General features: G+C 46.5%; 2 protein-coding genes and 1 pseudogene across 9 annotated transcripts in view; 1 reads left to right on the top strand and 2 right to left on the bottom strand.

Annotated features, from left to right (window-relative positions):
- Window positions 1-4,469, bottom strand: part of ARRB1 (arrestin beta 1) — an 84,319-nt gene extending 79,850 nt beyond the window's left edge. For 7 of the 8 annotated variants that reach the window (XM_053561234.1, XM_053561235.1, XM_053561228.1 and 4 more), the window contains exon 1: window positions 4,192-4,469. In XM_053561234.1, coding sequence (XP_053417209.1) covers window positions 4,192-4,211 — 20 coding nt within the window. In that variant the 5' untranslated portion in view covers window positions 4,212-4,469. The remainder of the gene's footprint in view (window positions 1-4,191) is intronic. The other variant, XM_053561230.1, reaches the window with a different exon arrangement.
- LOC128564531 (uncharacterized) overlaps window positions 4,210-26,711 on the top strand; it is a 29,183-nt gene continuing 6,681 nt past the window's right edge. The window contains exons 1-2 of the mRNA XM_053559978.1: window positions 4,210-4,525; window positions 24,144-24,264. Of these exons, the coding sequence (XP_053415953.1) occupies window positions 4,210-4,525; window positions 24,144-24,264 (437 nt within the window). The remainder of the gene's footprint in view (window positions 4,526-24,143; window positions 24,265-26,711) is intronic.
- Window positions 24,099-24,272, bottom strand: LOC128566242 (uncharacterized; annotated as a pseudogene).

The following is a 26,711-nucleotide window of genomic DNA, read 5'->3' on the forward strand; positions in this document are numbered from 1 at the left end:
ACACCCTCCTCTGCCTAGGCCTTTCTCATACTCCAGCACTCACCTCAGGGGTCTTCTCCTCCAGAAAGCCTTACCCAAGTCCTCCACCTGAGTCAGATGCCCCTGCCTTCCCAGCTCACACCTCACCAATGTCCCTCCATCTCTTAGCTTGAGACTTAAAGGACAACACAGGGCAGTGGCCTTCTGCCTCTGGACACTCGACAGAGGAAGGAGGTGGCTGGGATAACCACTTCAGATTCCCATGCCCCTACCTCCCACTGCCCCCAGCTTAGGGTCTCACAGCCTTCCTCCAAGAGGCTCAAAACAGGGGCCTCTCCCTCTCTCCTCTGCCCCCTGTATGCAGCTTTGCCCTCACCACTCCACTGAAACCTCATGTCACCAGCCCCTGCCTTCTTGCTAAATCTGAAGGCTCTTGCTCCAGCTCATCCTCTGTGGTTCCTTTCCTGCTTCTTTGGCTCCCAGAAAACTCTCCCTTCGAATCTCCCTCTTTCTCCATCCCCAGGCATTGGTATTCTCCAAAGCCCCAGATACCCTTTACAGTCCTCTCTTCATATCCACACTCCCCAAGTCAATTACCATCTCTACACCAAAGACTTTCAGCATTTCAATTTTTTTTTTTTTTTTTGAGACAGAGCCTCAAGCTGTCACCCTGGGTAGAGTGCCGTAGCATCACAGCTCACAGTAACCTCCAACTCCTTACACCAAAGACTTTCACACCCCTGCCTGACACCTTGATCCCTACCTCAAGATCCAGACCCATCTATGCAGAAGCCTCCATAAAGCTTCTTTAACTTCCAGCCTAAAGTAGACTGCTTCTTTAACTTCCAGCCTAAAGTAGACTGCCAAGCTGCTCCCAGCTCTGCAGACCTCACCCAGATGATCAGCATGGCCATTCTGGCAGCAGTGGAGGATAGCTGGGGGGGTGTGCTATCAGTCTACTATTCTTCCACTCTCACCACCCCAAAGTGTCAGAAGCCTTGGGAGTTGCAAGCCCACAATTCTGAAGCCCTGAACCAACGTCAGTGGGAAGCTTCAACCTCAGGTAAGAAGGCTCAAACCTGGAAGGAAGTGAGCCATGGAGAAGTATGAAGCCCAGAGATTGGCCTGTAATCAGGGATCAGAGACAGTGGGCCGGGCATGATGCTACCACTCCCAGCAGCCCCAGGAGCAGCCCTGGCCAAAGCCACAGGACTTCCCCATGTTCCAGCCAAGATAGGTCACACAGGGCTTAACCGCCAAGAGAAATGACGGCCAAGGTTCACGGAGAGCTGGTGATTACACGTCCCCATCACAGCTATCCTCCTCTCCCTAAAAAAAAGAAGAGTTCGTAAACATCTTCAGGAAAGGAAATTCCATTCCATCTGATTGCCTCTCAGGAAGTCCCTCCTGTTGTCTAAATCTGATCCTTCATGTTGCATGAGTTAGCGACAGCACGGCCCAGAAAGGAAGCAAACGTGGGGGGTCTCTGGGGAGGCCAACTATAAACCAGACAAGGGCTCCTCCCTCCAGGCAAAAGTGTGCAGAGAGGGCTTTGTGGGCAAACAGGCCTGGGTTCACATGCTTGCTGGCTAAATGGAAGTGGACAAATGCTTAATCTCACCTGGTCTATTTCCTCATCTGCAAAAGGGGAACAACAATACCTAAGATACCAGATCACTGGAAGAATCCGATGAGATTATGCATATAATCCTAACATATACCAGACACCCAATAAAGGTCCAGCAAAGCTGATAGACCCCACCTGCTTCTCCATATGCATATTTCTCAGTTCCATTCCTGGCCGCCTTAGTTCAGAGTTCACAGCCTTAGTTTTCAAGTTTCTACCCAGCCGGTGACCTCCTCACTGGTCTCCCCACTTCCAGCCCTGCTCCTTCCATCCACCCTCCTTACTGCTGCCAAAAGCATTTCTCTGAAATGCAAATCTGCTCCCCTCCCTCCACTGCCTCACACTCTTCTCTGAATCACAATCAACTTGAGGAGAAAATCCCTTCTACTTAGCTTGACATTCCCAGGCTGTTGGGGACTGGCCTGTGTTTACCTTTTAAGGCCCACCCATCATCTCCAGCCCAGCCCTGAAACGGCTTGTGTTGCTTCATGCCTCCAAACCTTCGCGCATTCTGCACCTTTGGGTTTATTCATCCTTCCAGATGAAGCTCAGTGGCTCTAATGACCCTTCCTTCCCAAGAAAGCTTCCTTTGCCATGCCCCCCACCTGGGACTGGGTTGGGGACTCCTGCTTATGTCCTCCACAGCACAAGTCACCCTGCATTATAACCACCTGCTTGGTTCTAAATCCTTGGGGGACAAAGTAGACTCATTCATCTCTTAATTCCCAGTCCCCAGGCATTCAGAAGGTACTCAGTCAACATTTGGTGAGGACAGAGCTGCTAGGTCACAGTGCTGTCCAGCCACTGCAATAGAGACTAGCCATCCAGGTGCACGCAGGTGCTCCATGATCTGCTGCCTCCCCCCTCAGGCCTCCAGCACAGAGCAGGGCACCTGTCCTGGCACTCAAACCTGGGGCCTATGAGGAGCCAGACAGTGCCCAAAGGCCAGCTGCAGAGATATGGACCAGCCTCTGCCCTGCCTCAGGCTTCTCTTGACCTTAAGCCAGTCAGGTGACTTCTCTAACCCTTTGGTTCCCCTACCAGAACACAGGAAGAGGAAAATTAACATTCTGGAAGAGGTGGCAGGATGGCTGGGAAGCAGTTTCTAAACACTAAGAGCCTTTTTCCCCTGAGCCTCAGTTTCTTCTCCTGGAAGATAGAAAAAAATCTCTGAAAGATCTTTCTCATTCCGCTGGGAGACTCTCAGATGGCAGTGGGTGAAAAATGGCTTTATCAGTAGCCCCCAAGGGTGAGGACCACTGTAATGGTTTTTCTCTAGTCTGTTAGCACCTTCAGGGGAGAACTGGGTCTTGCACACCTTTCATCCCCCAGCTACACCTAGTACACAGCAGGAGCTCAGTGAATAAATGTTGGAAGCAAGGAGAGGGCAGAGGGGAAAGAAGGAAGGGAGGAGGAAAAGTGGAACACAGGATGAGCGAGGGTAAAGGAAGAAAACAGTGGGGGGGGGAGTGCAGAAAGGGTGAGGAGTCCAGGGAGAGGACTGCTGGGCCTCGGGGTGCAAGGGGAAGTCAGGCACAATGCTGAGCCTCTGCTGAGGACCGCCTCCTCTGAAGGGCTGCCCCAGGGGCTGCCCTGCCCTAGCCCCCTTCTCCTTTTGTCCCAGTTTCCCATTCCAGAGGCATAGATTCTCCCTTTCAGAGTCTTTCAGGGCTGGCTCTAGGAAGACAGGAGCTCCTCTCCCCACCCTCAGTTCAAACCAGTCCCTGGCCAGCCACCCCTCAGGAGGTCACACAAAAGGAAACAGAGTGGATGGACGGGACTTGTTCCTCCTAGGCTCCCCGGGGGGGGGGGGGGGGGAACCTCCACCCTGTGTGACGTGTGTGTATGTGTGTTTCCAGGGGGGGCCTGGATGAGTGTGTCAGCAGCCCTAAGGTCTGGCAGCTTGTGGGATGCCAATCTCTGTGTGGACACTAGTCTGAGGTGTCTGTGGAGACCAGTGTTGGTGTGGCCTTGTTCTCCACTGTGTGGGTGGCACATCTGTCAGTACGGGTGACCGTGTGTGTGTGCCTGCAAGAGTGTTACATTAAGTGCAGGTGACAGCATGTATGGGTGGATCAGTGTACGGGGCTTAAGGGTGTGTTAGAGCTGGTGTGTGTTGGAGTGTGACCTGTGCATGCCAACCGGCTGTCAGCAAGAATGGGTTGGTTGATGCATGTGTACCAGGGAGCGTGTGTGACGGCATGTCACTGTGTGTGATGAGCCTGTGCCAGCGGCTGATAGTGTGTGTCCCAGAATGTGCGTGCCCACCGGTTAGTGTGCCTGTGTGTCAACCTGCCCCGTGCGTCTCTGCCTCTGCCGGCCAGTGCTGGGTGTCACTGAGCAAGTGTCCTGGCCAAGAGCTACGGTCCACATGAGGGTGGCTGGGTCCTACCCTTCTCGGTACCCCCCACCCATGGCCCCCGCTAGAGACCACACAGGAGGCCGCGGGTGGAGACGAGACGAGCCGGGTGCCAGGTCCCCGGGTGATCGCGAACGCGGAGCCAAGACACCGGCTGGAAGACCCGCCCTCGCCCTCGCCCAAGTCGCCCCCACCAGCGCCAGGCCGGGCGGCCGCTCGTACTTACCGTGTCCCTTTGTCGCCCATGGTCCGCGGAGGCCGCAGGGAGGTCCGCGGCGTCAGCGCCCAGGCTGGAAAATCCCCGGCCAGCAGGAGCAGCGCGGGCCAGCCCGCTCCCGGGCCCTGCTCCGCCTCCTCCGCTCCCGCCGCCGCCGCCCCCGCCCCCGCCCCGGTCCTAGCTTGCAGCCAGCCGCACGGAGCCGCGCAGCGCCCGGGACGCGGCCAGGGGCGTGGAAGTGTGCGGGGTGTACGCGTGTGTCTGTGTGTGCGCGTCTGCGTGTGCGCACGGCAGGGCGGCGGGACGCGTCAGGGCCCGGTGGTCGGCATTTGGGGTCTACCGGGTGAGTGCCCGTGTGCGTGTGTGGTGTACGTGAGGGCGCACGGCTGTGTGCGCGGGCCTATTAAGGAATGTATCTGTGTGGAGGGAGGACTGTGCACGTCTTTGTGCAGTTGTGCGTGTGTGCGCACGGCCGTGGGTGCAAGCGCGCTCTCCCGCACACGCCAGAACAGCCATTGTGTGTGCGGGGGTTGGGGGGAGATCTGCGGACCGGGGCTGAGCTCCCACGACGCCCCTCCTTGGGGAGACTCGGGCTGCCTGACCAAGGCCCTCACCCCATGCTCCACCCTCTCCCACCCTAACCACCCCCCCTTCCGGAGAGAGAACACCCAACCGCCCAAAAGAGACAGGAAGAAAGGGCCGAAGGGGCAGTGGACTGCATGGATGCTGGGGAACTGAGAGGGTGGGAGAGGGACGGAAGGCTAGAAGAGGTGCCCGCTGCAGCCCACGAAGAGGAAGCTGTGAGAAGAGGAGATTAGGAAGGGAACAGAGCTGTTGGCCCTGGGAGCATGGCCTGGCCAGTAGCACAGTGGAAAGCCCCAGGCCCAGCTCCACTGCCTGCTGTGGGTGACCCTGGATGCTGAGGCCTCTCAGGACCTATTTCCAGCCCTGTAAAGTGGGAATACCAATGTCAGTTTGTAGAATGGTTCATAGGTTGAAAGAACTCGCTTGTGTTTACTGGCCTCCCCTGAGTACCTGCACACAGTAGGTGCCCAGGAGATGTTAGTCCACCACTCCGCAGGCTTCCTGATGGCCTGTGAAATCCTGGCTGGGACCCTGCTTTGTCTGGGGTCCCTTTCTGCTTTGCAAGTAGTGGGAGAGTGTAAGGTCTTTACCAAATCCTCACTGCTGGGATTTGGCTAATTAGCCCTGATAGTAACCCTATATTGGAATATTAAAGGGAAAAGAAGCTATCATTTACGTTGATGCTATTGTGGGTATGTAAAGATCTCCAGTAATTATGACCTGAGCAGTTACCTAGATATCCGAGTATAATTACTATAATTATGTCCAGATTTGATGTGGGGGTTGCTGGTGGGCAGCCAGGGTAGTCCACTTCTGGGCAATGTTAGGAGCTAGGAGAATATGGATTAAGGCTCAGAAACTTCCTCCCGGCCTTGGCCTTCGGGCTCCCCTTCCCCCAAAGAGGAAGGAGAAGAAACCACCTGCTATTTCTGCGGGGGTGGGGGCTTCTGGGATCTTGAAAGGAGCAGACTAGAGTCCACCTGGATGACAACAGAGACCCCTTACCAGGTTGGAGAGGCCAGGTCCTGCCACACTCTGCATCAGTTTCCCCACCTACAATACATGTGCTTGACCAAATCAGATAATCTCCAGTGGTTCTGGAGATACTGGTGCCCAAAGCCTCTGAATTTTAAAATTCAGGTGAATTCTTCATTCTACTCAATAAATATTTGTGGTTATTCTACTATACAAAGAATGTTTTAAATTACTTTTGAGTAAAACCAACCATCCAGAAAGGTGCAGCAGGTGGTTTTGGGTAACCCACATAGGTCTTCCTGGCCCAATTCGGAAAGCAGAGCTTAACCTCTAACATTTGCGGGCACTGCATAGATTTGTTGGTTGTGGAGCCAACAGCCGGGGTCATCCATCCCCACTAGCCTGTAAATGTCATGAGGGTGTGTGTGGTGTGCCTGGTGCTATTTGATGGTCACAGTTCTGTAAGATAAATGTTCTTTTCTCTTTTTCATAAATCAAAGAAACTAAGTCATTCCCCCAAAACCCATAACCTCCTCTGGACCCTGGCCTCTGACCTGCCTTTCTCCAGCCCTCCCCAAAGGGAAACTCATACATAGTAGAACCAGAATCTGACCCTTGATTTAATCTCTATTCAGCAGCCACGATATACCATGTGTGGTTCTAGGAACATACAGATCAGTGGTAAGCAGGATAAATGGAGTATCCATTCCAGTGAGGGAGCTAGGATAGGGGAAGAGGAGTTAAGAGGGTATTTTAGCTTTCATTGTCAAGCTCTATGGAAAACATACTCACTTATTCCTTGAATAATCAAAATTAATAGTGAGGAGAACTCTTTGTATATCAATAATATGATTTCAGGCAGTAATGAGGGTTATGGAGGAAATACAACAGCAATGAAATGTGATGATAGAGACTAGTGTACTTAGGAAAAGGCTCTCCAAGGAGATGAGCTTTGGGCTGAGACCTGCAGATAAGATACCAGTGATGTGGCTGGGTGCGGTGGCTCACACCTGTAATCCTAGCATTCTGGGAGGCTGAGGAGAGTGGATTGCCTAAGTTCACAAGTTCAAGACCAGCCTGAGCAAGAGTGAGAAACCTGTCTCTAAAAACAGCTGGGTATTATGGCAGCTGCCTATGGTCCCAGCTACTTGGGAGGCTGAGGCAAGAGGATCACTTGAGCCCAAAAGTTTGAGGTTACTGTGAGCTATGACTCCATGGCACTTTACCAAGGGTGACAAAGAGAGACTCTGTCTTAAAAAAAAGGATACCAGTGATGTGAAGGGACAGTCCAGGGAAGAGCTGCCTGGACAGAGGGAGCAGGAACTACAGAAGCATAGGAACAAGGACAGTGTGCCCAGGCTTGGATGGACAAGAAGATGTGGTATGGACAAGGCATGCAGGCCTGGATGCAGAGCTTGTAGTTGGTGTGAGGAGTTTGGGGAGGGTTAAGGTGGCTGGGTAACAGCATTTGCTTTTATTTATTCTTTTTTCTCTAGCATTTGCTTTTATATTCTTTTTATTTATTTATTTATTTATTTATTTATTTTTTGTAGAGACAGAGTCTCACTTTATGGCCCTCGGTAGAGTGCCATGGCATCACACAGCTCACAGCAACCTCCAACTCCTGGGCTTAAGCGATTCTCTTGCCTCAGCCTCCCGAGTAGCTGGGACTACAGGCGCCTGCCACAACACCTGGCTATTTTTTGGTTGCAGTTCGGCCGGAGCCAGGTTTGAACCCGCCACCCTTGGTATATGGGGCCAGCGCCCTACCGACTGAGCCACAGGCGCCACCCCCTGCTTTTATATTCTTAAAGGCACTCTGTCTGTTGGATAGAGGTGACATAGTATGAGACAAGAGCAGAGGCAGGACATCCCATCATTGCCTTCAGGATGGGGTTTTGGACTCAAGTAGTGGCCGGAGACATAAACGGAGTAAAGGGCTGCAGGATGAACTTGGAGGCAGAGCACATAGTACCTGCTGAGGGGCTGGCAGTGGACAGTGGAGCATCCAGGATGACCCAGAGGCTTGGGCCAGTCCTTTTGTTCCACCTCCCCATGCATTCCTCCAAGGAAGTCATGGTTGAGAGGACTGGAGAGCTCTATCCTTCCTGCCTAAACCCACTTGCAATACATCCTCCCTCTGAACAGCAAGGGGATTTTACTTTTTTTTCTTTTTTCTTTTCTTTCTTTTTGGAGACAGAATCTCAAGCTGTCACCCTGCGTAGAGTGCCATAGTGTCACAGCTCACAGCAACCTCAAACTCTTGAGCTTAAGCAATTCTTTTGCTTCAGCCTCCCAATTAGCTGGGACTACAGGCACCCGCCACAACGCCTGGCTATTTTTTTTGCAGTTGTCATTGTTGTTTAGCAGGCCCAGGCTGGGTTTGAACACGCCAGCCTCTGTGTATGTGGCTGGTGCCCTTCCCACTGAGCTACGGGCGCTACCAGCAAGGGCGTTTTTCTAAATGGCGAATGGATTCTACAACTGAAGCTTATAGGAGATGGTCAGCTCCAACTACATCCCAACTCCAGCGAGTCACATGTCTGAAATTTACCACTCATAAAAGAAATTTCTTATTAAAAATGAGAAAAGAGGACGGCGCCTGTGGCTCAGTGAGCAGGGCGCTGGCCCCATATACCGAGGGTTGTGGGTTCAAACCTGGCCCCGGCCAAACTGCAACAAAAAAATAGCTGGGCATTGTGGCGGGCGCCTGTAGTCCCAGCTACTCGGAAGGCTGAAGCAAGAGAATCGCCTAGGCCCAGGAGTTGGACGTTTCTGTGAGCTGTGTGACGCCACGGCACTCTACCGAGGGCGATAAAGTGAAACTCTGTCTCTACAAAAAAAAAAAAAAAAATGAGAAAAGAAATATTATTCATGCTTTTTAAACAAAGCTTTAAGAGGGAAACTGCCTGATCCAGGAACATAGCAAATGAAAGGTAGAGCTAGGGCTCAAATGCAGAGCTTTGCCCAGCTATGAGTTATTTAATGTCAGGCTAAAGTGTGTAAATGTGAGTGAGTGCGTGGGTGAGTTTTCAGCTCTTTGTTCACAAGGGACTTGAAGCTGACTGATATGTTCCTTTGAGATATTAGGAACTCAGAAACTAAGGAGCTTCCCTACCTCTGCACAACTAGAAACCCAAATGTGATCCTTGAATCCTGACTTGCCCACCTCACTTCATAACAACCCAACCCAGACTTCTACCTTCCAACAAAGCTGGAGCAGTAGGCAGATACCAGACCACGCTGGCCTGGAGGGTGGTGTAAGGAATTTGGTCTTCATCCAAAGATGATGAAGAAGCTAAGCAGAGAGTGACACGCTCAGACATGCATTTGGAGAACATCACTCTGGCTGTTGTGTGAAGAACGGATTGAACCTAGGCCAGAGGGCATGCAGAGGGGAAGACCACTTAGAAAGCGGTGTCAGCAGTTCAGGGGAGGAATGATAACTACATTCCAGGAAGAGGACACACAACACCTGCAAAGCTAGAGAGGAAGGGAAGGGCACAATGCTTGAGGGGAATTTGGATGGATCTGGGGCCAAAGCACAGAGAAGTGGGGAGAACTGGAAAGGAAGATGGGACATATCATGAGGAAGCAGGCTCAGAGACAGGGCAGCTCCCCAAAGTGGCGGGAGCTATTTTAGATTTGTCTAACAAGCTCTGCAGTCCCCATATTCTTATGGTGGAATTACGGGTGTTTATCACTAAGTGGACCATTCAAGGATCTCATTTGTAGTCAACAAAAAACCAATTCTGGCTGATCTAAACATATAAACAATGTATTGGCAAGGTATTCAGGTAGCTACTGATGAATCATGGGCACCACAACTCATACCCCTGCTATTGCCAGCACCAAACCTAGCCCTGTTGCTGCCCTAAAAACTAGATATGGCCCTGCTGCCTCTGTCACCAGGACAAATTCTTCGCTAGCCCTACACCTTTGAGTCAAAGTTGCCCCACAGATTTGATGGGTTAAGTTTAGGTTATGTGCTCCTGCCCTTGCAGCAAGGATGATGCTGAAAAGCTGTGCAGTTGGCATTTGTGATTTCCATATTGGGAGGAGGGCTTTGACTTATTCCAAGACTCACAGGGTGGAGAATTCCCCAAACATAAGAAAATAATTTAGAGACTGAGCGGCCAAAAAAATTCAAGAATCCACCTCACTGTGAAATGCAACTAAGTTGCAATAACAGCTCAGGATGGGGAGGCAACACCAGGGAACAAATGCTCTTCCTAACAGAGAGGCCTTTCCCAGGATGCTTTAGTATCATCAGTTTTCTAAAACAGGGAGAAAATGGTTCTGACTCTGACAATGGTGGAGCATTATTCTCCAGGCTCCTCCAGATAACAATGTAAACAATGGATAAAATATAAAAACAAGGATTTGGAAACACTGGAGAACAAATAGAACAGTCCAAATGGGAGCAGATTTCACCCTTGGAAGATGGGAACCACACTGGGTGAAGATTGTAATTTTCTATGCTTTCCTTCTAAGGGCACTTCCCCCATCTGTGTGGTGCAGGAGAGCTAGAACTCAAGCAGAAATCTTGAGGAAGCCGAAAGCTGCTTGAGATATTAGAGGATGGCATTAAGGGATGCTGGAATGGCTAGAAATTGAAGAGGATATCCTGGAAAGGAAGGAAGCCTAGAGAGGATAAGACCCCAGATATGTATATAGACTTTTCCTAAGTCCTGATCTGACCCTTTGCCATACAAGCACAGAGGTGACTCCAAGAAGCCCAGTGGAAAATACTGGTAAAAAAGCTGAGGCTGGTTGTAATGGCTTATACCTATAATCCTAGCACTTTGGGACGCCAAGGCAAGAGGATTGCTTAAGGCCAGAAGTTTGAGACCAGCCTGAGCAAGAACAATACTTTGTCTCTGCAAAAAATAGAAGTTAGCTGGGTGCAGTTGCCTGTGCCTGTAGTCCCAGCTACTTAAGAGACTGAGACAGGAGAAACATTTGGGCACCAAAGTTGGAGGTTGCAGTAAGCTATGATGATGCCACTACAGTCCACCTGGGGTGACAGAGCAATACCCTAACTCAATAAATAAATAAATAAATAAATAATAAAAGTAAAACACTGTAAGAAGTGAGCAGAGAGACAGAGATTTCAGATGTTTCCAACCACAAGGGAAATTTTGGATGTTTGGGTCTCTCTAAGTTATAGGGACTACATCAGACTTTCCACTGAAACCTCAGAAGTGCCATCCTTAATAGTGAAGACTATTTCTCAAGGCTAAGGTTTTGGGCCAAGTTTAACTGACAAAACAAAATAGACCCAAGAGTCAACAGTTGGAAACTTAATGTCCAAAAACAGGGATGGACAAAAGGGAGAGATAAAATGTGCTACAGATTGAACATCCCAGATCTAAAATTTAACATCTGAAATGCTAAAAATACAAAACTTTTTAGAGTTTTATATTTTGGAGCCAACATGATGCTCAAGGGAATGCTCATCAGAGCATTGTGGGTTTCAGATTTTTGTATTTGGGATGCTCAACCAGTAAGTATAATGCAAATATTCCAAAATTTTTAAAAGAATCCAAAATCCAAAACACTTCTGGTTTCAGTCATTTTTTTTTTAGTGGATTTCAGTCATTTTGTGTAAGAGGTACTCAACCTGTCGATATTTACAATTAAATGCCACTCAACAGTAAAAAGAAATGAAATCATAATATATACTCAGCCAAGCGTGGTGGCTCACACCTGTAATCCTAGCACTCTGGGAGGCTGAAGTAGGAAGATCACTTGAGCTCAGGAGTTCTAAACCAGCCTGAGCAAGAGAGAGACTCTATCTCTACAAAAACAGAAAAATTAGCTGGGCATTGTGGTAGCTGCCTATAGTCCCAGCCACTGGGGAGGCTGAGGCAGGAAGATTGCTGGAGCCCAGGAGTTTGAGGTTGCAATCAGCGAGGCTAAGGCTACCACACTCTCTCCTGGGTGATAGAGTGAGACTCTGTCTCACAAAATATGTATATAATATAATAATATATGCCCTGATGTGGATGACCTTCAAAAACATTATGCTATGTGGAAAAATCCAGAAACAAAAGCTCATATGTTGTGTAATTCTATTTACATGAAATGTGTAGAAAAGGCAAAAGAGGAGAAAAGGAGGAAAAAAGAAGACAAATAAATGCCTAGGGCAAGAGTGAAGAAAGGGAAAGTGTGGATTGATAGTAAATTGTCAGTCAGGCACAGTGAGGCAGGTGGATCACCTGAGATCAGGAGTTTGAGACCAGCCCAAGCAAGAGCAACACCCCGTCTCTACTAAAAATATAAAAACTAGCTGGGCGTTTTGTCAGGCGCCTATAGTCCCACCTACTTGGGAGACTGACGCAAGAGGATCATTTGAGCCCAAGAGTTGCTTTGAGCTATGAAGCCATGACACTCTTCTCAGGGTGGCACAGAGTGAAACTGTTTCAAAAAAAAAAAAAAAAGTAATAAAATGAAGACATTGAAAAAAATTGAATATTTTCCAGATTTGACATAAAATGCTGACATTGATGAAGATAACTATAATAGGACATTATAGGGAGGTGTCCTCCAGAACAAACCTGTTAAAAAATAAAAGAGTATTTGTGACTGGTGGGCATACACATAACTAACCAACTAAATAAACTTGAGATCTTCTTACAGCTCAGAGATGAAACTTATTAAAGATTTATTCCAAATTTGGCAAACTTAAAACTTTATATGACGTTACCAATAATAGATTTTTAAGCTGGAATAAATATTTTTCAACTGTTAATAAAAATTTAAGGAGATCTGCCCTAACAACACATAAAATCAAGCCTCCACAAGTTAAAAGCGATTAGCCTGTAATTTAACCACTTGCTGTAACAAAAGTCAACACTCTCCACAGGAAGATGAAAAATTCAGAGTCACCAGAGTATATTATCTATAATTGGGCTTGGCGCCCATAGCATAGTGGTTATAGTGCCAGCCACATACACTGAGGCTGGCGGGTTCAAACCCAACCTGGGCCAGCTAAACAACAATGACAACTGTAACAAAAAATAGCCAGGCATTGTGGCGGGCACCTGTAGTCCCAGCTACTTGGGAGGCTGAAGCAAGTGAATCATTTAAGCCCAAGAGTTTGAGGTTGCTGTGAGCTGTGATGCTACAGCACTGTAGCAAGGGCAAAATAGTAAGACTCTGTCCCCCAAAAAAATAAAGTAAAATCATTAATTTAACTTTCTACCTTAAGGATCAAGACAATATATCCAGGCACAGTGGCTCACATCTGTAATCCCAGCAGTTTGGGACAGTGAGGTGGGAGGATTACTTGAGGCCAGGATTTCGTGACCAGCCTGGGCAACATAATGAGACTGCTATTTCTACAAAAATATAAAAATTGACCAAGTGTACTGGCATACATCTGTAGTCCCAGCTAGTTCTCTGGGAGACCAAGGCTGGTGGATTGCCCTGAGCTCACAGTTTGGACACCAGCCTGAGCAAGAGCAAGACCCTGTCTCTAAAAATAGCCGGGCTTTGTGGCAGGCACCTGTAGTCCCAGCTACTTGGGAGGCTTAGACAAGAGAAATGCTTGAGCCTAAGAATTTGAGGTTGCTGTAAGCTGTGATGCCCCAGAACCTTTTCAGGGGCAACAAAGTGAGTCTCTGTCTCAAAAAAAAAGAAAAAGAAAAAAAAGAAAGAGAAGAGAGAGAGAAATCATCAAAACCAAATGTTGGCACTGTGAAAACAAAATAACAATTTATTTATTTTTTTTTGAGACAAAGTCTCATTTTGTCTGTCTCAGTAGAGTGCCATGGTATCAGAGTTCATAACAACCTCAAACTCTTGGGCTCAAGTGATCCTCTTATCTCAGCCTCCCTAGTAGCTGGGACTACAGGTACCTGCCACAGCACCTGGCTATTTTTTAGAGATGGGGTCTCACTCTGGCTCAGGCTGAGGCTGAGGCTGGTCTCAAAACTGTGAGCTCAGGCAACCACCCACCATGGCCTAGAGGGCTAGGATTACAGGCGTGAGCCACTGCACCCAGCCTTAAAATAACAAAATTATTAAATCACTATTAACGCTGATTTTTTTAAAAGGAATCACAAATTACTAATATCAAGAATGAAAGGCCTCTGCCTACTAGCCCTGGCAATGGAGGCCCATTCGCTATCTACGTCAAAAGTATCCTGCTTTGTAAACTTTCTTATTCTGTAAGCCTGTCTTTCTCCTCCTCAATAAACTTTGTTCCATGCTTGCCTAAAAAAAAAATGAATGAAAGCAGGAATATCATGTAGATCCTATAGACATGAAATAGATGATAGAGGAAATTATGAACAACTTTATACAAATAAGTTAAACAACCTACATGAAATGGGTAAATTCCTTAAGACACGAATTAACAAAATTGACAGAAGAAGAATAGAAAAATCTGAGTTCATAACCACCTATGATATTATTTTCAAAAACCTTGCCACAAAAAAATATCCAGGTCTGGAGAATTTCAATGGTGGCTTCTAAAAAAGATTTAAAAGAGAATTAATTATAGTCGTAAAGAAACTTATTCAGAAAATAAAGAAGGGAACACTTCTCAACTTGTTTTATGTGGCCAGGATAACCCTGGTACCAAAATCTAAAAAAGATATTACAAGAAAAACCAAATGAAACTATAGACAAATATTCCTCACTAACTCAGATGCAAAAAATACTAAACAAAATGACAGATTGAATCCAGCCATAGGGGAAAAAGAGAATACATTTTGGGCTCGGTGCCCATAGCACAATGGTTACAGCGCCAGCACATACACTGAGGCTGGCAGGCTCAAACCCATCCCAGGCCAGCTAAACAACAATGACACCTGCAATAACAACAACAAAAAATAGCTGGGCACTGTGGTGGTGCCTGTAGTCCCAGCTACTTGGGAGGCTGAGGCAAGAGAATCACTTAAGCCCAAGAGTGTGAGGTTGCTGTGAGCTGTAACACCAAGGCACTCTACCGAGGGTGACATAGTGAAACTCTGTCTCAAAAAAATGAATAAATAAAATAAGATAAAGGGAATACATTATGACCAAGAAGATTCTATTTCAAGATATTGGGTTAACTTAAATTCTAAAATCAATGTAACTGATTACATTTTTTTTTTTTTTTTTTTTTTGTAGAGACAGAGTTTCACTTTATCGCCCTCGGTAGAGTGCCGTGGCCTCACACAGCTCACAGCAACCTCCAACTCTTGGGCTTAAGCGATTCTCTTGCCTCAGCCTCCCGAGTAGCTAACTGATTACATTTATAGATTAGAGAAGAAAAGCCATATGATTAATCTCAACAAAATCAGAAAAAAAAGCATTTTGCAAAATTCAACACCCATTAATGATCAGAATTTTCACTCAGCACATTAGCAATACAAAGGAACTTACTCAATTTAATAAAGTAAACTACGAAAAACCTACAGCATAATGGGATACTTAAAAATTGAAATATTGAATGCTTTCTGCTGTAGTCTGAATGTGTCCCTCCAAAATTTATGTTGAAAACTTAATTCTCATTAGTATTAGTAGTATTTAGAGGTGGAGCTTATAGCAAGTGGTTAGTGCCATAAAAGAGGCATGAGGGAGTTCATCACCCCTTCTGTGCTGTGAGGGTGCAGCAAAAAAATGGAGTTCGTAAGGAACAGGTCCTCACCAGACATAAAATCTGCTAATGTCTTTTTTTTTTTTTTTTTTTTTTAGCAGTGTTTGGCCAGGGCTGGGTTTGAACCTGCCACGTCCGGCATATGGGGCTGGCACCCTACCCCTTTGAGCCACAGGAGCCACCCATCTGCTGATGCCTTAATCTTGGACTTACCCGTCTCCAGAACTGTGAGCAAAAAAATTCTGTTGTTTAGAAATGACCCTGACTAAAGTATTTTGTTTTAACAGCAGGAATGGAGTAAAACACTTTCCTTATAAGATCAAACATAAAACAAGTATCTCAGTTCTGGCCCAGTGCCCATAGCACAGTGGTTGTGGCATCAGCCACATACACCGAGGCTGGTGGATTCGAACCCAGCCTGGGCCAGTTAAACAACGACAACTGCAAGAAAAAATAGCCAGGCATTGTAGCAGGCACCTATAGTCGCAGTTCCTTGGGAGGCTGAGGAAGAGAATCGCTTAAGCCCAGAGTTTGAGGTTGCTGTGAGCTGTGACGCCACGGCATTTTACTGAGGGTGACATAGTTAGACACTGACTCAAAAAAAAAAAAAAGAATCTCAGTTCTCACTACTTCGGTTAACACAAAACCAGGGATCCTAGCCATTACAATAAGGAATAAAAAGAAATAAAAGATTAAGAAAAAAGAAGTAGGGCGGCGCCTGTGGCTCAAGGAGTAGGGCACCGGTCCCATATGCCGGAGATGGCGGGTTCAAACCCAGCCCCGGCCAAAAACCAAAAAAAAAAAAAAGAAAAAAGAAGTAGAGCTGTCTATATTTGCAGATGATATGAGTTTACATAGAAAATATGAAGGAAAGTCGGGCACGGTGCTGCCTGCCTGTAATTCTAGCACGTGGAGAGGCCGAGGCTGAGGATCATCAGCCAGTAATTTGAGACTAGCCTAAGCATGACATAGTGAGATCCCGTCTATACAAAAAATTGAAAAATGATGTGGGCATGATGGCGTGTACCTGTAGTCCCAGCCACTCATGAAGCAGAAAAGATCACTTAAGCCCAGGAGTTGGAGATTGCAGTGAGCTATGATCTGCCCCTGTACTCTAGTCAGGATGACAGAGTGAAACCCTGTCTCAAAAAAACAAAACAAAACCTTGTCTCATAAAAGAAAAAAGAAAGATTAAGGAAAATACAAGAAACTACTAGAATTAAATTAAGTCAATATATAAAAATCAATTGTGTTTCTACACATTGAAAAGAAAGAAATGAAAATGAGATTTAAAAATTTATTTACAATAGCATAAAACCCATAAAATACTCAAGAATAAATTTAATTAAACATTTACTTCTACCTTTATACTGAAAATCAGAAAACACTGTGGTAAAAATCAAAGAAGATCTAAATAAACGAGAAAAAAAAAAAACCCACCAAGTTCATGGTGTGAGAGACTCAATATTTAATCTGTAATTTTGCCCAAAATAGATCTATAAATCCAATACAATAAGCTTTTTTTAGACATTTACATGAAAATAGCCTAATCAATGTTGTCCCTCAAAGGGACACAGGAGCCAACCTGAAAGAACTCTCAGCAGAGTTGGAACAATATGAGAAACAAAATAAATAATGTCATATTGGATTATAGCCCAAAGTATAAAATAAATAAACGTGAGTCCACACTGACCTAAATAAATGGTTGAATAAATAAATACATGGGGGAGCAGGGACAAAGCTTCCTTAAAGGAGAATACCAAATAATGTACATAGATGCTTTTCCCTCCAGATGGAGCTTAATTGGCCCTCCTCCTTTAAATATGTGCTGGACTTAGTGACTCACTCCCACACAACAGAGTACAGAAAGGGAAAAAACAGTAACTTTAAAGTGGAAAAATCTGACAAACACTGCTTTAATCAAGTGATCAAGGTTACTAGACTGGGCACAATGGCTCATGCCGGTCATTTTAGTACTTTGAGAGGCCAGGATTTCAAGACCAGCTAGGGAACAAAATGCCTCTCTATAAACAAACAAAAAAATTAGGTCACACATAGTGACTCACACCTGTAATCTTGGGATCACTTGAGACCAGGAGTTCAAGACCAACCTGAGCAAGAGTGAGACCCTGTCTCTACTAAAAACAGACAAAGTAGTCACAGCTACTCAGAAGACTGAAGCAGAAGCATCACTTGAGCCCCGGAGTTTGAGGTTGCTGTGAGCTTATGATCATGCCACTGACCTCATGTCTGGGCAACAAAGCAAGACCCTGTCTCTGAAATAAGAAGAAAAAAAAAAATTAAAAGTTAGCCAGGCCTGGTGGCACATACCTATACCCCCAGCTACTTTGAAGGCTGAGGGAGGACAGTCTCTTGAACTCAGGAGTTTGAGGTTGCAGAGTACTATGATCATGCCGTAGCACTTCAGCCTGGGTGACAAAGTGAGACTCTGTCTCTAAAATAAACAAAACAAAATAAAAACAAGCAAAGACTAAGAAGCTATCACAGAAGGGACCAAGAAGTCATGAGGACTAAATGCAGTCTGGTATACTGGACAGGGTCCTGGCACAGGAAAAGGACATTAGTGGAAACACTGTTGAAATCCAATAAAATCGGGCCTGGCTGAACTGCAACCAAAAAATAGCTGGGCATTGTGGCGGGCGCCTGTAGTCCCAGCTACTCGGGAGGCTGAGGCTGGAGAATCGCTTAAGCCCAGGAGTTGGAGGTTGCTGTGAGCTGTGTGACACCACGGCACTTTACCGAGGGCCATAAAGTGAGACTCTGTCTCTACAAAAAAAAAAGAAATCCAATAAAATCGGGCAGTGCCTGTGGCTCAAGGGGGTAGGGTGCCAGCCCCATATGCCAGAGGTGGTGGGGTCAAACCCAGCCCTGGCCAAAACTGCAAAAAAAAAATAATAATAAAACATAAAAAAAAAAAAAAGAAATCCAATAAAATCTGAAGTTTAGTTAATAGTAATGTACAAATACTAATTTCTTTTTTTTTTTTGCCCGGGGCTGGGTTTGAACCCGCCACCTCCGGCATATGGGACCGGCACCCTACTCCTTGAGCCACAGGCGCTGCCCCAAATACTAATTTCTTAGTTTTGATGCACCATGGTCATGTAAGATGCAAACATTCAAGGAAACATATCTTTGCAACTTTTCTAGGCATCTAAAATTATCCAAAATTTAAAAAATCCAGAAGCAAAAGTCATATAATTCTCAAAGAATAAAGAGAAAAAAACATATTTTTTAAATAAAAACATTGAGTCATAAAGGATCAATTCAAGAAGGCTGATATCTGTCTAATGAGAAGTTCAGAAAGAAAATAATCAGAGAAATCATAGAAAAAAATTTCCCAGAGCAACCCAAAGAATGTCTTTTTTTTGAGACAGTCTCACTATGTCACCCTTGGTAGAGTGCTGTGCCGTCGCAGTTCACAGCGACCTCAAACTCTTGCGCTTAAGCAATTCTCTTGCCTCAGGCCCGGAAATAGCTGGGACTACAGGCGCCCACCACAACGCCCAGCTATTTTTTGTTGCAGTTGTTGTTTAGCAGGCCCGGGTTGGGTTCAAACCTGCCATCCTCAGTGTATGTGGCTGGCGATGTTACCACTGTGCTACAGGCGCTGAGCCTCCAAAGAATGCCTTTTAGATTAAGTTGCCCATTGAATGCTGAACAGTATTAAAACAGAAAGCATATGTAGAGATTCGGGAGGTTTCTGAAAGCATAACAACTGCTGGAAATTAAAAACAAACAGGGCCAAATACTATGCCTTGTGCCTATAATCTCAGAGACTCAGGAAGCTGAGGCCAAGAGTTCCAGACAAGCTGGGCAACATAGTAAGATTTTCCTTAAAAAAAAAAAAAAAAAAAAAAGAGGCCGTGTGAGGTGGCTCACGCCTATAATCCTAGCACTCTGGGAGGCTAAGGTGGGTGGATTGCTTGAGCTCACAGGTTCGAGACCAGCCTGAGCAAGAGTGAGACCCCATCTCCACCAAAAATAGAAAAACTGAGGCAAGAGGATCACTTGAGCTCAATAGTTGGAGGTTGCTGTGAGCTATGATGCCACAGCACTCTACCCAGGGTGACAGCTTGAGACTCTGTCTCGCAAAAAAAAGGAAAAGAGAGGAGAGGAGAGGAGGGAGGAAGGAAGCTGGCTGTAGTGGCATCATCCCAGCTACTCTGGAGTCTGAAGTGAGGGTTGCCTGAGCCTAGGACTTCAGGGTTACAGTGAGCTATGATCGTACCACTGCACTCCAGCCTGGACAACAGAGTGAGACCCATCCCTTTTTTTTTTTTTTTTTGTAGAGACAGAGTCTCACTGTACCGCCCTTGGGTAGAGTGCCGTGGCGTCACACAGCTCACAGCAACCTCTAACTCTTGGGCTTACGCGATTCTCTTGCTTCAGCCTCCCAAGCAGCTGGCACTACAGGCGCCCGCCACAACGCCCGGCTATTTTTTTGTTGCAGTTTGGCCGGGGCTGGGTTTGAACCCGCCACCCTCGGCATATGGGGCCGGCGCCCTACTCACTGAGCCACAGGCACCACCCCCATCCCTTTTTTTTTTAGACAGAGTCTCAAGCTGTTGCTCTTGGTAGAGTGCCGTGGCATCACAGCTCACAGCAACCTCCAACTCCTGGGCTGAAGTGATTCTCCTGCCTCCACCTCCCAAGTAACTGGGATACTTGCCACAATGTATCTTGCACCTGCCACAATGCCCAGCTATTTTTTGGTTGCAGCCATCATTGTCGTTTGGCGGCCTGGGCTGGATTCGAACCCACCAGCTCAGGAGTATGTGGCTGGCGCCTTAGCCGCTTGAGCCCCAGGCACCAAGCCACTAATATATATATATATATATATATTTTTTAAAGTATCTATAAGAGAATAAGTCAAATTATGATTGGTCTTCGCTGAATCTAGAAGCTATAAAACAATAGCCTGCAAACTATGAAACAAGCATAGGGGCAAAATAGACTTGTGAGGACTAATAACAAGTATCTCCCATGCGCTCTTGCTGAAAAAAATTACTTGAGTTTGTAGTCTCGGAAAACAAGAGGAAGACATAATGTACTGCTTGGATTCTCAAAATATAATTACAGAGGCAGCATCTGGGAACTTGTTAGAAAAGCAAATGCTTAGGTCCCATCCCTGACCAGCTAAATCAGAAACTCTAGAGGCAGGATCTAGTACTCTGTTTTAACAAGCCTTCTGGGTAAGAGTGGAGCACACTCGGGTTTTTTGTTTGTTTTCGCAGCAGAGTCTCACTCCACGGCCCTCAGTAGAATGCCATGGCATCATAGCTTACACCAACTTCAAATTCTTGGGTTCAAGCTATCCCTTTGCCTCAGCCTCCCAAGTAGCTGGGAATATAGGGACCCGCCACAACGCTGGCTATTTTTAGAGACAGGGTTCTTGCTCTTGCTTAGGCTGGTCTGGAACTTCTGAGCTCAGACAATCTACCTGCCTGGGCCTCCCAGAGAGCTGGGATTACAGGTGTGAGCCAGGTGTGGAGAGCTGGGATTACAGAGAGCTGGGATTACAGATGTGGAGAGCTGGGATTACAGGTGTGGAGCATCTTGGAGCTGTGGATGGTGCTAGTGACCCTTCACCAGTCTGGGACGTTGTCTAGCAGCTGTGAGTTGCTGCACAAGATGTTCTCCCCATCCACTTCAACCTTCACTTTCACCCCAATCCCTACCCCTGCCACAAAGAGGGACCAGACTGAAGCTAGTCTCCAGCCAGGAATACTTCCTAGCTTAGCTTTATTTTATTTTATTTTATTTTATTTTATTTTTGCAGTTTTTGGCTGGGGCTAGGTTTGAACCCGCCACCTCTGGCATATGGGGCCAGCACCCTACTCCTTTGAGCCACAGGTGCCGCCCTAGCTTAGTTTTCTTTTCCTGCCCTATCCTGCTTCCCTCCCGTCTCTTCTCCTGACATTATCCCCTCAGTTGACCACTTTCACCAGAATCCCTGTCTCAGGCTCTGCCTCCTTAGAGCTTCACCTACGCCACATAACAGCCAAGAAACAATAAAACTAACCCAGAAATACATCGAAAAGAAACCTGGCAAAAATAACCATTTGCCTGATTTAAATTAGAACAGGAAAACAGAAGGCTCCTGTAACAATATCTTTAAAAGGTTTTTAAGAAAAAAGTGAATTTCAGTCAATAGACAATTAAAAAGCTAGAAGCTCTTAGTCACACGGTAAAGAAGGCACACACGTTTCTTCTCTCAAAAAGGACTAGGAAAGATGCCAAGAAACTCCAGGAAAAACACAAAATTGTACCAGAAAATTGTGATTCAAATAGGAAAATGTGGCCTGATTTTAGGCAATCGATGATATATAAGGAAAGAGAAGTACTTGATCTGAACATTTGAAATATTCCAGTTTTTTCTTTTTTGGCCTTATTTTATTTTACTGTACTATGGAAAAATTCACACATATGCAGAAGTAGAAAAATAGCAAAATGAATGTCATGTTCCCATCATTCAACAGTTATCAAGATCTGTCCAATCTTATTTGAGACCAGTCTGAGCAAGAGCAAGACCTGATTGCTACTAAAAATTTTAAAAAATTAGCAGGGCATGGTAGCTGGCACCGGCATTCCCAGCTACTGGGGAGGCTGAGGCAGGAGGATCTCATGAGCCTAGGAGATTGGAGGTTGCCATGAAATATGATGATGCCACTACACTTTAGGCAGGGTTACAGAGCGAGACTCTGTCTCAAAAAAAAAGAAAAAATATCTGGCTAATCAGTAACATCTAATCAGTTTTCATATTTCTCTACATGTGTCATGTTTTATTCCTTTTTACGGTTGGTTTGTTTAAATATGGATCCAACAAAGCGTATTGTACATTGGAACACTCTCTTTGGACAGCCTCAGTTTAAGGATTTGGAATTAATTTCCTTCTCTACTGATACAGGCACCATCCCAAATCTGCAATTCTTATTTTGTTTCTGACTGAAGGCTAAATCCCTCCTCTTAATTCCTATTGTCTTTTGAAATAACCCTTGGAAGCCAAGTATGATGGGGCACACCTATGATCTGGCACTTTGGGAGGCTGAGGCAGGAGGATTGCTTGAGGCAAGGAGTTCCAGACCAGCCTGGGCATAGTGAGACCCTGTGTCAAAATACTTAAAAAAAAAAAAAAATAGCTGGATGTGTTAGCTCATGTCTATAGTCCTAGCTAAATTCGGGAAGCTGAGGTGGGAGGATTACTTGGGCCCACGAGTTTTAGGCTACAGTGAGCTATGATCGTGCCACTGTCTGCCAGCCTGGGTGACAGAACAAGTCCTGATTTTATTTTATAAAAAAGAAATAACCATTGGATAACATTCAAGTTGAGATTGTTTCAATCTCTCTCAAATCTTTAATTTCTTTAAAGTCAAAAGATTATGTCCACTTTCTTTAGGTTAAAGGACCTTTTCTTGGTGGTCTAGTCAATATAGAAATTTGAGATCACCTATTCTAGCATAAACATGGAGGCAGGTGTCTAGTGTCTAGAAATCGTCTGTATTTTTCTGTTTCTGTTTACCAAAGTTTATTAAGAGCTCCCCTGGTTACACATGCTGTGGATACTTGAGTGCCAGGTGGGATTAAAGATATTCAAACAGTGCTCTAATTTATATCTGGACCTCTCAGACAATCCAGGAAGTTTAGGTTAGAAGCCAAAGGTGGCTGGGGCTGTAGCCACAAAAGGTCCTCAGAAATACTCTACAGCTGTAGGTCCGAGGTTCTGCTATAAAGAGCATATGACATGAGGATGAAGGAGGTGGCCCTGCCTTAGGCACACAGACTGCCGTCATGGAAGCTCTGCCTCCTGCCTAATCTGAGTCATGGGTTCTGGACTTTACTCCTTCCCTCTCTTTATTGGAGTGTTTGGTTATGGGGACCGGGGGCAGGAAGAACAGTTGGGACTAGAACACAAGATGAAGGGAACTTTAATCTAGGCTGCCCAAGACCTCATTAAGTTGTCGGGCCAGAATTTGAACGTAGATTGGTCTGGCTCCAGATTTTAACTCTTGTCCTCCCTCCTCATTCTTATGGACCCAAGAAGGCCAGGGAGAAGCCTTAATGCCTACTCAGGCACTCACTGAGGGACTCAGAGAGGAATTACAATGTCCTGTTTCCTGAAGTTAAACAGTTGCCTCAGACAAATATCAACATACACACACAGAAGTATGAAACCAAAGCCAGCCAACCAACCAGCCAACCAACCAACCAACCAACCAACAAAAACAGTCCTTTTGACAGGTGAGAGAAAAATCAAGGACTTGTTCAGGCAAGTGAATCACTTAAGCCCAAGAGTTTGAGATTGCTGTGAGCTGTGATGCCACAGCACTCTACCAAGGGCTACATAGTGAGACCCTGTCTCAAAAAAAAAAAAAAAAAAAAGACTTTTAGGCTCAGCGCCCATAGCGCACAGTAGTTATGGTGCTACCCACATACATTGAAGTTGGTGGGTTCAAACCCAGCCCAGGCCAGCTAAAACAACAATGACCAACTGCAACAAAAAATAGCCAGGCATTGTGGTGGGCACCTGTAGTCCCAGCTACTCAGGAGGCTGAGAAAAGAGAATCACTTAAGCCCAACAGCTGGAGGTTGCTGTGATCTGTGACACCACAGCACTCTACCAAGGGTGACATAGTGGGACTCTGTCTCAAAAAAAAAACCTTAGAAAATTTTAGTATAGGCTTTATTGGATAGTGACAAATGTGTTATGGAGAAAAAATAAGTGAGGAAGGGTATAAGGCAATAATGGCAGGGGATGTTGCTGTTTTATTTATTTTTTATTTTTATTTTTCAGTCCCCTGCTACCACAAATTATGCGGTCGAGTTTCTCACATTTGGAGAATCTTAGAGGTCAGCACATCCAGACAAGCTGCCCTGGAAAACCACCTTCGTGATCATTTTATCTCCCCTGCCAGGTAAGTGTAGGATGTTGCTATTTTAAATTGATTGCTAGGGAAGGCCTAATGGAGCAGATAACATTAAAAAAAACAAAATCCTGAAAGAGAGGAGAATGTATTGGGATCTCATCCAGGCAGTGGCAACAGCAAGTGCAAAGGCCCTGAGGCAGGTACCCGTCTGACATATCCAAGGAACAGCAAGCAGGCTAGAGTGAGCAGGAGCAGGCTGACTGGAGGAGAGGGTGTCCCTAGCATTCCCACCTAGCTGCTTGAGTCTGAGGGGCTGCAGCTACAGGAGGCTCATGGCCCCAGGAGACCATCACCACCTCACCTGCCCACTCAGCAGAGCTGCAGCTCACTCCCTGAGAACTCTCTTCCCCATTGGCTCTCCCACAGAACTCCCACTCCCCTCTCTGGCCATCTCTTCTAAGTCTCCCCAGTTGCCTGAAACCCAGAGTCTTCCAGTTCTGTCCTTGTCCTCCCCTCTCTCTCTTGCCAGCTCCTGCTATCTCACCCTCCTCCAGGGCTTCTACTCACCTGTCTCTCCTGAGCCCAGACCCACAGTGGCCCCTTGACATCTGCCCTGCATGTGTCAGGTACTTTGGACCCCATATATGTCCAGAGCTGACCGAACTGCCCATTGGTTATCCCTCTTCTCCCCAAAGCAGTTGGGCTCATCCGAAGGTTGGCCACCCCATAAGTCTCCCCTCCCAGACAGCGCAGACCTCACCTCCTGCCCACACTTCTATACCGCCCTGAGCACAGTGACTCACCTGTTGGCACACAATGAATGCTCAGCAAACAAACTTAGCAGAGGACGACAGTCTTGGCCACTGCCCCCAGCTTCTTCCCTCAAAGCTCTCCCAGGCTCAGAGGTGTGCTTCCTGCTCAGGGAATTCAGACCCCAGGAGCCCTACCAGCCCCTTGCTGGCCCGCTGGAGGCTAACTTTGCTCCTTTGGTTTTAGTGACTCCTGCCCATGGGGAACAGAGTGTGACTAGGTCACCAACACCCCCGAGGAGAGCCGTTGGAGTAGGAGGAGGGAGAAGCAGAGCCAGGAGGTGGAGGCTCACCTCTGCCCAGCGTCTAAGCAGGGTTGAGCCTCCTGTTGCCTCCTGCTGTGTTTGTCCCCAGGATGAGATTATAAGTCCCACAGAGCCACTGCTGCCGCCTCCCTTCTCCTTTGAGCCTGGTACCTATGGCGCTGGTTCTCAACAGAGGGTGCTCCCTTACCCCCCACGGGAGGGGAGAGGAAAGGGGCGGTTAAGTTCGAATATCAGATCAACAAGTAATTTTTCAGTGTATGCTCTCTACCCAGTACATTCTTTAGGATGTACTTATACAAAAATAGTATTTGCTGTTTGTCTGAAATCCAAATTCAAATTCAGCCAGGTGCCTTGTATTTTTACTAGCTGAATCTGTTAGCTGTACCCTAGAGACATTTTTGGTTGTCACTACTGGGGAGGGGTTTGCTACTTGGTAGAGACCAATGGTGATGCTAAACACTCTGCAGGGCACAGGACAGCTCCCTGCCAGACCATGAGTTACACAGACCAGGTTGTCACAGTACCCGGAAGCAATTTAAGAAGCTCTGCCCCAGGGCGGTGCCTGTGGCTCAGAGGGGTAGAGCGCCGGTCCCATATGCCGGAGGTGGCGGGTTCAAACCCAGCCCCGGCCAAAAAAAAAAAAAAAAAGAAGCTCTGCCCTGTGGGAACCCACCATGCCATCTTTACCACATACCCCTGGCCTTCCTGCCTTCCAGCCCCATGCCATTAAGAGAGGTGAGAGAGATTCACAGACATGTCACAGAAGTTAACCAATGCCAAGATGTGAAGTTAATGGGAAAAACAGAATACAATATTATGTGTACTTTCTCAACACTGCACAGGGATAAACTATGCATAAAAGGGGCGGCACCTGTAGCTCAGTGAGTAGGGTGCCGGCCCCATATACCGAGGGTGGCGGGTTCAAACCTGGCCCTGGCCAAACTGCAACAACAACAACAACAAAAAAAAATAGCCGGGCGTTGTGGCGGGCGCCTATAGTCCTAGCTACTCGGGAGGCTGAGGCAAGAGAATCGCCTAAGCCCAAGAGCTGGAGGTTGCTGTGAGCTGTGACACCACAGCACACTACTGAGGGTGACAAAGTGAGACTCTGTCTCTAAAAACCAAAAACAAACAAACAAAAAAACTATGCATAAAAAATATAATAGAGGAAAAATTACCAAAATGTGAAGTTGGTTGCCTTAGGTGATAGAAATATATTTTTTCTCATGTCCTTTTTTCTTTTCCTCTACATTTCCTTAGACCCATATCTGTAAAATATTTTAAAAATTTTTAACTTTGGGTGGCGCCTGTGGCTCAGTCGGTAAGGCGCCAGCCCCATATACCGAGGGTGGCGGGTTCAAACCCGGCCCCGGCCAAACTGCAACCAAAAAATAGCCGGGCGTTGTGGCGGGCGCCTGTA

Source organism: Nycticebus coucang, chromosome 14 (genome assembly GCF_027406575.1).
Source record: "Nycticebus coucang isolate mNycCou1 chromosome 14, mNycCou1.pri, whole genome shotgun sequence".
Lineage (NCBI taxonomy): Eukaryota > Metazoa > Chordata > Mammalia > Primates > Lorisidae > Nycticebus > Nycticebus coucang.